Here is a 12,126-nt window from a genome sequence, read left to right on the forward strand (position 1 = left end):
GTCCGTTCTGGTCAGGAGTCTTGTTGTACAATTGTGAGCAGAATTCCTAAGTCTTATAGCAATAAGACTATAGTCTCTCCTTCCCATTTGCGAGATTTGTTCATATCCCGGGGTCCTCTTGGGTATTGTTCTTCTTAGCTGACTACCGTAGTTAGGAATATCACTAACAGGCGGTCTCCGATATAGGGTAAGTATTGTGATGTATGCTAATTCAGAACGCTCTACTAATTCTCCCTCTGCTCTGAGCCCCGGCCGATTAGCGCTGAGGCTATGTTATTTTTACACTGCTAAATTTCTAAAAATATGTATGCGCCAATTTTCTGAGCTTTTAAATCTTATGTAATTACAGCCTTAGTCGCCGATACGGAGGTTTAGTTGGCTGGTTAGAGACATATCTAGTCCAATATTCATGACATGTTTCATTCAATAATCTGTCGTAGGCGTTGCAGATAACTCTATATAGATCTGTGGCGCATCCAAAAGGGTAACTATGTGAGATAAGGCATATAGCGGTGGTTGTAGCGATTTCTATATAAAGGGAGGCGGTAAGCAACCAAGCATCCGTTGCGCATACCTCTTTAATCTTCTCCTCTCAGTTTATCATTCTTTCGCCAGCACGCCCTGGTACTGATACACCGGGGGATAAATCTTGCGGTAGTTAAAAATATAGACATGTGGGATTGGTGGAAGGGATGTCTCTCAGTACAAACTTAATGGGGATACGGAGGGTCGATACTAGCTCCCAATTTAATTAAGGCCGACATTGTTTGGAGCTCAAAATAAATAATCCGGGCATGCTTTAGATTCACGACAAGAGGAAACGATACATTTTATATCTCTAGGCTGATATTATAAATACGATATGGATTCCAACAAATTGTCCATGAAGTATAGAAGGATTGGCTCCCGAGATATGCTTATGCTCAATTGATCAAGAAATACAACCTTAAGGGGTTCATTGAGGACAGAATAGTTTTAAATACAATTTGCCACAGGAAATATGATCCTAATACAGAATTTTATCTACCGACAATCATTCTACAGAAAATAAAAGAATATAGAGGGATACCGGCAACAAAGGTCTGAGGTCGAAGTTAAACTAAGATTTTGAATATAATAAAAGAAAACAGAAGCCGGGAGATAGCACCAGCAGGTGTAGGATACACTTATGAGGAGGACCACGGCGATAAACCCTTTAGATTCGATGCCGGAATAAAGGGGGGGGGGGGGGGGGGTGGATTAAGGATCCATCAGTTATCCAGAAGGTCAATTGGCCCTTTCCACGGCAGCAACAAACGGTCCTCAAATTCCCTGCACCACAATCCCACATCTGCCCACGAAATGTGCCCCTCAGGAAGTTTCTTCCCCGGGAAAAATCCAGGATTCAAGATGACCTTAACCTTTCTCAATGGACACTTTCTGAAAAGACAAAATGGTTTTTTGTAGTAGACATCGAAGATCATTGATTTCATGTAATCCTTGGTTCGGTCCTTACTGCTAAGATCCAGTGGGAGATCAAGCCAAATGGATAAAGACTGAAGCGACGGGAACATGTTGACCTTATTCTCTTCGAGAGAGTAGGGCCAACCTTCCATATCGCAGACGGAAGAGATGTCGAAATGCAACGAGCGCACATTTTCCAGTTGTATCCAGTTGATGTTTGTCGCAAAGTTGTCAAAAATCTGGGGATACCGGAATGAGAAAGTCGTTTCTCGAAGATGAAGAAATTTTGCTTCGTCGTATAACCTTTTACAAGTTCTGAGAAACCTAAGGTCAAAACCTCCGTATTTGGGTCGTTCGGAGAGGAGACAATTGGGGTGGCGGACAGAGAAGAACGTTTCGTGGTCAAGACTTTGAAACCCCTGATGTGCCGGATCGTCCGGTTCAGTATCCGAGTTAACATCCTCATCCGTAACTGCAACGTAATCCTTTGCCTTTGCCATTCTGTGGTATAATTCAGTCTCCATTTTGCCATCATAATGGCACTTTTCGAGAATAACGAATGGTCCCCGCGGCTCGCACACAGAGCTTTCGTCATCGAAGTCTACCAATCGACTGCTCTGAGGGCTTGCTTCAACATGCATAAAATTATCTTTTCCGATAGTGAAGAGCAAGGTCTGCGATTGCTCGTAAAGCTGCTCTACATCAGACGAATAGTCAAGAAGACCGTGATAGCTACCCTCGAAGGATTCTGACTCGGTGGATGAGCCAGGCCATTGGCTGGAATTATCGCACGTTGGTGGGGCTCCGTCGGAATCGACGTCCGCATAATCACTCTGCTCATCCACTTCAGCCATGAGGAGTTGCCCCGTCGTACTAGTCGTTTCTGGCTCTTCAGCTTCAAGCGCTTTCAGATCCTCTGTTCGCTCAGCATTTGAATTCGGAGCCTCAAGAGCCATGCTTCTTTCCAACGAAGTAGTAGCGCAGTTCATTTTAGTGCACGACGTCTCTATTAGAAATTAAATTATACTAGAAACTTTGAGAATATCATTCCTATGCTGAATATTAGAGAATATCTTGTAGTATTTACAAACTGGGTAGCTCCTACCCACTGAGGCAGGTAGTCCAAAGTTAGTTAAAGCTACTTACAAGGAGGTAAGAAGGCAGTTGCTGTAGACTTAATATGGGGATTCGGTCGGTTGAGATGAGAAGGACGTTGCGGGGGTGACGATGACGGAGGTAGTGGGGTGATGAGGGCGATGGGGTTGGTGGGGGTGAGAGGCGAACGCGTTGATATGGAGAAAGCAAGAATTGGTGGGTTGCTAGGGGGTTGCTTGTGAACGTTGCAGACTCAGAGCTTCAACTTGCAGAGAGCTTTTTGTCCGGAAATGCTACCTAGTAGACGGCACCTATCTAAGTACCTAGGATCCTACCCATTTTTACAATGGCATCCTCAGCCACTATCCTATCCCTCCAGTACTAAGCAATTATAATGCCTTCAAGCTGCCTGGTTTCAACAGAGGCAAGATGCTAACCTATAGATCTAGAACTATCCCCCCGCATCGATGATATATCTATATATATATCGATATAGCAGTACGAGATTAGCTACCTGAGTACCCAGGGCCTGGACGTATAATATGTCTTGATTACTCCCGCTCTGACCAGATAGGCGGTCGGCGGTTCTCCATTGTCTATGCTTTATCCCTTACTCTATTCCCATCTTGTGAAATACACTCAATACTTATAGTTCAACAGTCCCTATAAAAATCGACCATATATCAGTTAGCAGGAATTCATTAAGAATTTATTCGGAAGAATGGAAACTGTTTGAACAGACCTACACTAGGATCATACGTTGTGGCCGAAAATCTGGAGTTTGTCGAAATTATCAGTTAGCTAATGTGCACAGTACCGGTGCTAGTGGTAAATCTTATCTACCCTTTGGAAAGATGTTGTATGGAAGGGTCGATATCTTACTCTATTCCTCGTTCATCCATCATCCTCCTTGCATCCTTCAACTTTGAGCTCCCGGAAGCTTTGGCTGGATGATTGATAACCCTCACATCCACACTATTCAGCTTATGCAGTTTTACATCCTTCATTGCTGCGACTTTAGCAATTAGGCAAATTACTACTTCATCCCAATCACACCCACCACCGGTTGCGAATGATGGGTACCGTATCTTCACTGCCAAATTTTCAAGATTGGCGGGTAGTACATCCTCCATAACTATCTGAGGTGCATCAATATCTGCCAGGAGTAACATGCTGACTTGAAGTGTTTCTAATCTTTCAAAAGCCGAGAAGTCGAGTTGGAAGTTCGGGTTGTGTCGATTATCGAACCCTTTGTAGTAACTCATTGAAAGGTACTCGAGGGTATTTTTATGTTCCAACAGTGCTCGATGAATAGCCTGCACATCCTCTCTAGTGTCTCTAGTTCTACTTCCAATAAAGCAATCGATCTCTTTCAGTTCTTTTGACGCATAGATAATATCCGGAATAGAAAATATGCTGCCAGGGTTGTTGTAAAAAGAAAGTCCAGTGATAGAAGATTTACTCCTTAAATCTAACAACCTCTGCTTGCAAAATGGGTCGAAGCTGCGAAATCTTTTATAAGCCTTTGAATGCGCAGGTGGTAAGATCGTTGCCAATTCTGACTCTGGCTCTAGGGTTAATGATAGTTTTTCCAACCCTTCCGAGAGCGACAATGTGGGATTTATTCCAGTAAGGAGGAGAGAATCGGCAGCATCCTCTGAAGCGAATCTCACATGTTCAAGCCCGGGGAGCCCTAGAAGTGCACCAAGTGTCGTCCGACAGGGGAAAACATCGGAGCTATCCACCTCGTTATATTCCAATTCCATCCCTCTGATTTTTTCTTCGAATGGTAAAGGGGCAATATCCATTGCCAAAAGCAACCATCTCGTCAACAGTGGGCCACCTCGTTTTGACGACCGCAGGACTAAGTGAAGATACCCCAGCCCGGGTAGCAAATAAAATAACGCTGCAACCAGGACACTCATGGGATGATCTTCGAGGTCATGAAGGTCTTCCTCTTGAAGGCTCTTGTGTTCGATCGTCCGCTTCAAAAAGTCATAACTTTTCATAAACGATTCATTGTGCCCCCAATTGCTCGACAGCTCAGTCGGATCCCACGGTCCAATCGCCAGGGTTCGAACCACATACCCGAGCCCCGGATTCTTTTGGATCAGCTGTAAAAACTCACAGATCCTCTTTCTCGTGCATAAATTTTTTTCTGCGGTCGAAAGATCTGGTTCGTCATGCATATACCTGAATGCAACGCGATAGAACGCACGACATACTAGTGAGAAGTCCGCCAGAACATTCCCGAACCGATTTGAATCGTAATATTGCGTCCGGAGTTTTATGGCAATTTGTTCGAGAAGTTCATTTGGGAGATCGGTAATAATAGTCATTTCCCCCCCTTCTAGTAAGGCTGGAACCCCAGTCCTAGTTTAAGGATCCGGAACCCAAATTTCAACTTATTAAGAATCCCGTTCCTGCAGTTCTGCATAGGAGAAGTGGATATTCAAAGACGCACAGCGCATAATAAGAAGGGCTCTTATCTGCTATCGTAGCTAGAATATATCTATTAGTTGTCAGATTCGAGTCTTCACATGTATGTATGTATGCATGTTTCACACCTGAATAAGTGAGGGGTTCGGCCATAAACGTACCGCTATACTATCAAGCCCAGTATATATCGAACCTCAACCCGACTTTGGAATAATAGGAGACCGGATATTATTTCTCGGCCTATCAAATTTCTCTTTTGTCGCCACGTCTCTGACAGCTGGAGATGTCAAAACGCGAGGTGCCAGCTAGCTGCGCTACTGTGCAGCTGTGTCACAAGATACTCGAGCATGATTCTACGCGTGTCCTCAGCCGCCCGGTCCGGAATCCCACAATATCAACACAAAGCGCAACTTCGAATCACCTACGCAACCCCGGCAATTTGTGCCTCAGGCTCATGCGCATATGCCCCAGCTTAGAAATAACCTTAAAGTTCATATTTAACACACTTGAAAATAATTGAGATATATTTGTTTTTTTTAAAAAAAAAATTCGCCTGCATCTTCGCCTTTTAAAAATAATTATATCGCTTTTGTCGCAAGATTTGAAGGATTCGGAGATGATTTAGAAGCGGGTACGTACATCAACAAAAGGAAAAAAGAGACAATACCGGAGTAAATCAGAATTATGGGTACTTAAAATCCAAATTTCTTTCTTCTTTAGGAAGGTGGGCTCAAGAAGGGCCCTAGCGGGCGAAGTGCTGCCACGTAATATCACATCACAACATCCTACCGTAGACGCATCGACGGCTCCGTATTTCAGTTCTATAATACTGGTGGTCATCAAAAGCAAATAAAAACTTAGGAGTACTTGATAATTTTCTTTTCTTTTACAATTTAAATTCAGAATGAGCGGATTAAAGATGATTAACCGATTCAAGTAGGTAGGTGAAGTACGTACTATATAATACCGACCATTTATCCAGCCCGAGATAGTCAGCATTAGACAGGCCCTCCTGACTATAGTTTTTGGGCACCGAGAACCCTCAGGTCTGCAGACAGTATCAGTCTAAACCCGTCGAGGCCGCCGCCAGCGAGACGGCTTATGTCCCGGTTGGGGCTGCGGCTGCCTCGCTAAAATATGAAAATATCAACAAGGGAAAAGACGAGGCTACGTTCAAACAAGGCTGCGCAGTTTCCGCGGGGAAAAGAGAAAAGAGACATGTCGACAGTGAAACGGGTCTGGAACCCGAGCATAGTAGAGTGAAGGATCAAATTACGCACCCGTGCTATAGGGTACAAGGGTATATGATTCAGAAAGAGTACATATTCTATGTACTTATGGATACATTTACAAAGCAGCGAGGCTGAAAAATTCGCGCTACCAAAATGCCAGGCAGCTCCGGAACCATCGCATAGCTAGCAGCTGCGCTGCGCTATGCATATGGGAATCTGTCCGGTTTTTAGCTAGCACCGCTAGGTTTGCACATGTCAAACATGTAAACAATCGATTAAATTTCCACATGTTACTTGAAAATTATCACGACTGAATCTGATCTGTGGTATCAAATACTATTTCAAGTATGGCCTCCAGAAAAACAACGGCGGAATATTCGCCATTTTATCATCAATAATCCAGTATCAATTGAATTAAAATTAAAGATCAGCGCATACATGAAGGTTGCGAACAAACAGGTAAACAACTTCGAAGATCAAATCGTCTAGCAAATGTCAATACCAAACTAAGAAGAAGAAAAACCCAGGCTTGTCTTGTCCTCTTTCATCTCATCCCATCCCCTCCGGCCCGTCCCGCTCTAGGGATTGTCTTGCTTAGACTCTCCTTAGTGGGTTGTGAAATCAACGATATTTCACTCGGAACCTTCATTTCTACCTTGATTCTCATTTTTTTAATTTTTTTTTCCCCCAAGAGTTTCTGCAATTGATATGCAATACTGAAAGAATTCAAAGTCAACTCAACCTACAACAGAAAAAAAAAAGCAAGAAAACGAAGTTTTTCAGATAGAAGGAAGAAAACGGACGCAGGCGAAGAAATTAGCGGGGGAAAAAAAAAAAAAAGAAAGGTATGCACCGAAATCAATCGGAGTGTTCGCGGAGGCGCAGAACAGAACGCAAAGGATGCTGTATCGTGTGTACAGGTTTCCTCTGGCTATTCGAGATTGGCACAGTCAGTCGATAGATGAATATCGTGACACCGTAGCAATAATCTGTTGAAGAAATAGTCCTCTCAACGCCGAAAGCTGAATAATATCCCTTCCTCATAAGTCCATTTTCATTGGCCATCAAGGCTGATGAGCATATGAGCGGTGGGACAAGCTAGTAGGGAATCTTGGAGATTCGGGGGCAGGAACTTTCATTTCGTCGGTCGATAGGATCGACTCAAGCTCGCCGGGAAAGTTTCGGCTGAGAAAATCGTGCAATTAAAAGTGGACGGGGCGGTTTATGTGCTGACGTTCCCTTCATTCCGCCTTGTAAACGGCCAGCCAAACGCTCTCAAACTCGAGATTTACCGTTTAGATTTTCGTATGCCACGGGGTTTGTATTCAGACGCTTCCTTTGCACAAATTGATGCGGAACGCCGTTTTTGACCCCTTGGAGTTTTGCCGATGGTGAGAGCTTCCAGGCTGGGGACGAGGTTTGCTTGTTCGTCTTCCTCCTCGTATCCATGTTGCAACTGTGCAACCTTCCGACGACGTACATTGCCGCTTTCTGCAATTAAGGTAGGGATGTCCCAGAGGAAGTCGGCAGAATAGTTGCAATCAAGGTCTTGGGAAGTCTGAACACGTCTCTCAGCGGCCTCGAAATAGCCGTTAGGGCCCAACATACTCCCAGTATAAGCTTGACCACTTGCAGAAAGACTTTCACCGGTATCAACAAAATATGAAGTACTATTGCCTATCCATTCTGTGATCTCGGCATTTTTGTTGCGTGGGACTGGGTGGAGAACTGCGTTCAGATCTTCATACACCTCACGATGTGTACGTTCTGAGAAGAAGTTTTCTTCTTCCAAAACCGTGCGCGTCAGCTTTTGGAATCCTGGGTAAAGTTCCATATCCAAGGCATCTCTCATCTATGGTAGTCAAGTTAGTTTCCATCGGTTATTGTTTAATATGATTAGGATAATCTATGTCGACAGAGAACTTACTTCCTCGGCTTCTCTAAGGATGCGAGGTCGGTGGTCTATGACCTCGCTATTCCAGCTTTCTTGCGCGCGAAGAGGTTCCATGGCCATATTATTCATGGAAACACGACGAGACCTCCGCTTCTGGCTCTTTGGGGCTCTTTCAAAGTCTGGCAACATCTTCTTGTTTTCTGTGGTAGGTTAAAGCAAAAAGAAAAGAGAGCGATGAGGAGTTGGTGGATTCGAACTTGATGATATTTTAACTGACGAAACTCTGTTAGACTAACAATCTATATTAGTATATATTAGATTGATAATTCGGTGATTGAAAAGGTAGATCGAGAATTGGATGTAGTTGAAAGTTATATCCTGAGATCTCTGAGCGAAGGGGTCGATTATATATATATATCCTAACAATGGGCGAGCTCTATGAAAAAGTAATATAATTCCGATATGTGAATCACAGGATATCTTCTAATGCGAGTCGGAGCAGAAAGATGAGAGCGACTTCCTTTGTTGGGAAACTTGTAGAATATTATTGATGGGGAGTGAATTCTGTTTTAAAGTCTGTATAACGAATCCGGCCGCCCCAATATATTGTAAGCCTCATTTTTATGCTCTCCTGTAGACGCTGGTTTTCCAGGCCTTGTTTCTAGGCGAAAAAGTATGGCCATGACTACAAATGTGGTGACCAAACGGCCCCGGCCTCCACCTGAGCTGCGGCGACATCAACGGGGCCTTGCAATCTCGCAATCTTGCTTTTATGCTAGCAAATAAAAATGGGGGCCAGTAGCACTACCGTTCCTTTCTAGAGTACCCAAGCCTAGATCCTAATGGGACTCTAGGCCCGGTAACTTGAGATCCGGCCTTTAGGATCAGAACTAGGTAATTAAAAGATTAAAAAAAGAAAAAAGCGGTAAAACGGCGGCGAACGCTGGCGGACTTTTAAAAGCTATTATGAGCGGCCTGGAAATATCTGACAGATATACAGTTTTGGATAATATGAATTTCCTTTGGGTTTATGTTGGTCGCAAAAGCGGGGTAATTCGCTACAAGAATAATGTTGACCAGCTGACCCCTCGTACGTATATGAGACCTCTCTTCGATTTTGATCCTTTGACCTTTATAACCTGCTTTTTGGGCAAAAAAAAAAAAAAAAAAAAAAAAAACGCAATGGCAGGAGTAACAAAGAGATAAAATCAAATGAGAAAACTTTTGAGGAAAGAGGCAACTTAGGAGTGCAATGAGGCCCGCTTCTTGGGGGGAAATCCAAAGGAATGAGTGAGTGTAAGAGCAAGTAAGGCCCACCTGCTTTGAAGCTGGCCTTCATCATATACCCTCCCCATGAACTCAAGTCCTAATTCGCATCGCGGACCTATCTGTAAGTCATCAAAAACGTTGTTAGTATTATGCATGGCCTACTTGGCCGCAACCTGATTGGCTATTTCCGCCTATGCTCTTCAAGCTCCTGCGCTTGGCAAAAGAACTCCAGCTAGCTTGAGGAGTTAACCCTGCCACTTTTTCTGACTTCTACCACCATCGTTTTTTTTTTTCCCCTGCGTGCTCTCCATGCTTACAAAGAACATACCTACCTTCCATCGGTTTCAAAATAGCCCAGTGTCTCTGAAAGCGCTTTGCGATTCGCCAGATTCGAATCAAACTGTTAGGGGATCGCAATCGTTCATGCTGCAGACACTAGAAGCATGCTAACGGGAACCCGGGAGACCCCTTGTTAAACGCCGAATTCGAATCGATTCCGAATATTCCAATCGCTAGGTTAGCTAGCTGTAGAAGCACAGCCGCCAACCTGTTGCTATCGCAGGGACGACGGTTTGATCAATCTGCACCATCCCGTCGGCCCCGGACAAGTTGACACCTTCAATCCGATTCCGCGAGGCTCGTCGCATTTGCACAAATAACTTCAATCGGCTGCGGGCTGCACCACAATCAACGAGCTTTGGCGAACGAGAAACAAACAAGGCTGACAAAGTAAATTACTAAAACCTTCGAATCGAAACGGAACGGGAATTTATTCGCGACGTACCCCCAATCCAACGTTGACAAGGCCGCACCGCTGTCAGTACCGCATTAATCTAGAAGGTCAAAGTCAAGTCCCGAGTACCAATCTCCTGGTACTGGAAAGGCTGAAATAACGAGAAAAAGTACCTGGATTCGACGTCCCGGGTCGATCTCGGAAAGTTCAAGTTTGACATTAACAAGGACGGAGTGGAGACATTCCATACATCCAATTACAACAGGGCAACACAAAATCACCTGCTCAGCCCCACGGCTTCGTCAGTGTACAATTCAGTACCCCCCAAAAGCCTATCTGTCTGCCTAGGAACATACAGATACTTTGTGTCACATTCACATAACTTCCTACTATTCTCGGAGCGGGCCAACCCACGGAAGGAGGAAGATTTCTGCCATGACCACAATCCTCTCGCTCCCCACAGAGCTTCTCTTTCAGATTGTCGAGTACCTACAGCAGGATTCTACCGTTGCATCACGGAGACCCCATTCCAAAATCTATTATCTTTCATATGGCCCACATGCATCCTGTCTTCTCCCAGTCGCGCATTCTTGTAGTAGACTCCGCCATGTCTCCTATCCTCTGCTGCACAGACGGCTCGAGCTCTCTCATAGCGCGAGTTGTCTATCCCTTCACTCAAGCTCCATGTCCTGTGACTCGATCCTTTTGGCATATGTTCCCTTAATCTCCTACTTAAATGAGTACCCTCAACTTGGTTACGTAACCCGGGAGCTCAAGGTTGGGCCATGGTCCTCGTCCAGTTATTGGAAAAGGCTTCGGGGCTATATGTGCGACGAAAATTTGGACCTGCAGATGAATGCATGTCGAGAAGTTGCCCGAAAATACGGAATTGCATACCCCGTATTACTAAATGGGATAAATTCAGGCGATTCAGGCGTATTTGTAACTCTCCTCACCTACCTCCTTCCCAATCTGACCGAACTATCACTTACGTTAGGCGACGAGGCTCGCCCTGGAGTGCCGTCAACTCGACACCTGATCGTTGCATGGAAAACCATCGATCCGCCTTGTTATCAACATCTTAGCACTGTAAATCTTCAGTATGGGGACGTTGAATCACACGGAGAATATCCGTGTAGTACCACCGTCGCCGAAATCTTACAGCTCCCGGCCCTTCGGAAATTCACCGTACACAAGCAGTGGCATGACCCGCGCGGTATTTCCTTTGGCACCAATCCAAACCAACTTTCCACCGACTCACCAAACATTCCTATCTCCTTTTCTGTCCCGCAGATCGGATCTTCTATTAATACTAGTAATAGCAGCGCCAAAAGTCTTGCCTTCAGAAGCAACAGATACGACGAAGAAATTCGCCTCAACTACCGCAACTGCTCAGAAGAAGACCTTCTAGAAATATCCTGCCGTTCAGCCTCGGAATTGGAAAGAGTAGAATTCAATGGTTCTTGGATGGGCCAATGGAATGTGCTTCCGATAATCCGATCAGCAGCACATCTCAAAGTTCTTAAGCTCACTGACAGCTCCTTTGTAGATCATGAAGCTATAGTTGAAGACGCTATAGCATCTCATGCGGCTACATTGGAAACTTTGATACTGGATATTGGCTGCTCGTTTACAGAAGGCATTCCTTCATTCCTGCCGTATATTGCCAAGGTTCCAAATCTCAAAATACTATGGCTAAATTTTAAGAGCATATTAAGCGTCGACGAGCAACCGATAGATCTAGAAGCCTACCTTCCCCCATCTCTCCGGAATTTGGTGGTCAAAGATACCAACCGAACACGAGGGGGGCAAACAAACCGGCTACAGGCTTATCAATGTGCCATACAGTCATTATCCTCGATAACTTCAGGACGGATGCCAAACTTAACGACTATACACGTATGGAAACCAACATCTAGTGCCTTCGGCTTCGCACCAACTTTATTTCCTAAGCTTGAGGAGCTGCAGGAGTATTATATATCTCAGGGGATTGAGCTTCTGCTCATGTGATTGGACGCTTT

General features: G+C 44.6%; 4 protein-coding genes across 4 annotated transcripts; 1 reads left to right on the forward strand and 3 right to left on the reverse strand.

The window, feature by feature from the left end:
- Positions 1-1,250: 1,250 nt before the first annotated feature.
- On the reverse strand, positions 1,251-2,432 carry AOL_s00007g73 (uncharacterized protein; the record flags this gene model as incomplete). The annotated part of the gene is made up of 1 exon (XM_011119974.1): positions 1,251-2,432. The coding sequence occupies one exon, from the start codon at positions 2,430-2,432 to the stop codon at positions 1,251-1,253; it is 1,182 nt and encodes a 393-aa protein (XP_011118276.1).
- A 745-nt stretch (positions 2,433-3,177) lies between these two features.
- On the reverse strand, positions 3,178-4,877 carry AOL_s00007g74 (uncharacterized protein; the record flags this gene model as incomplete). The annotated part of the gene is made up of 4 exons (XM_011119975.1): positions 3,178-3,201; positions 3,285-3,312; positions 3,421-4,652; positions 4,764-4,877. The coding sequence occupies 4 exons, from the start codon at positions 4,875-4,877 to the stop codon at positions 3,178-3,180; spliced, it is 1,398 nt and encodes a 465-aa protein (XP_011118277.1).
- Positions 4,878-7,497: 2,620 nt separating this feature from the next.
- On the reverse strand, positions 7,498-8,292 carry AOL_s00007g75 (uncharacterized protein; the record flags this gene model as incomplete). The annotated part of the gene is made up of 2 exons (XM_011119976.1): positions 7,498-8,061; positions 8,137-8,292. 2 exons carry the CDS (start codon positions 8,290-8,292, stop codon positions 7,498-7,500), a joined length of 720 nt encoding a protein of 239 aa, XP_011118278.1.
- A 2,497-nt stretch (positions 8,293-10,789) lies between these two features.
- AOL_s00007g76 (uncharacterized protein) lies at positions 10,790-12,115 on the forward strand (the record flags this gene model as incomplete). Its single annotated transcript, XM_011119977.1, has 1 exon — positions 10,790-12,115. The coding sequence occupies one exon, from the start codon at positions 10,790-10,792 to the stop codon at positions 12,113-12,115; it is 1,326 nt and encodes a 441-aa protein (XP_011118279.1).
- Positions 12,116-12,126: the final 11 nt, after the last annotated feature.

The sequence above is a fragment of the Orbilia oligospora genome (assembly GCF_000225545.1).
Source record: "Orbilia oligospora ATCC 24927 unplaced genomic scaffold scaffold00007, whole genome shotgun sequence".
Lineage (NCBI taxonomy): Eukaryota > Fungi > Ascomycota > Orbiliomycetes > Orbiliales > Orbiliaceae > Orbilia > Orbilia oligospora.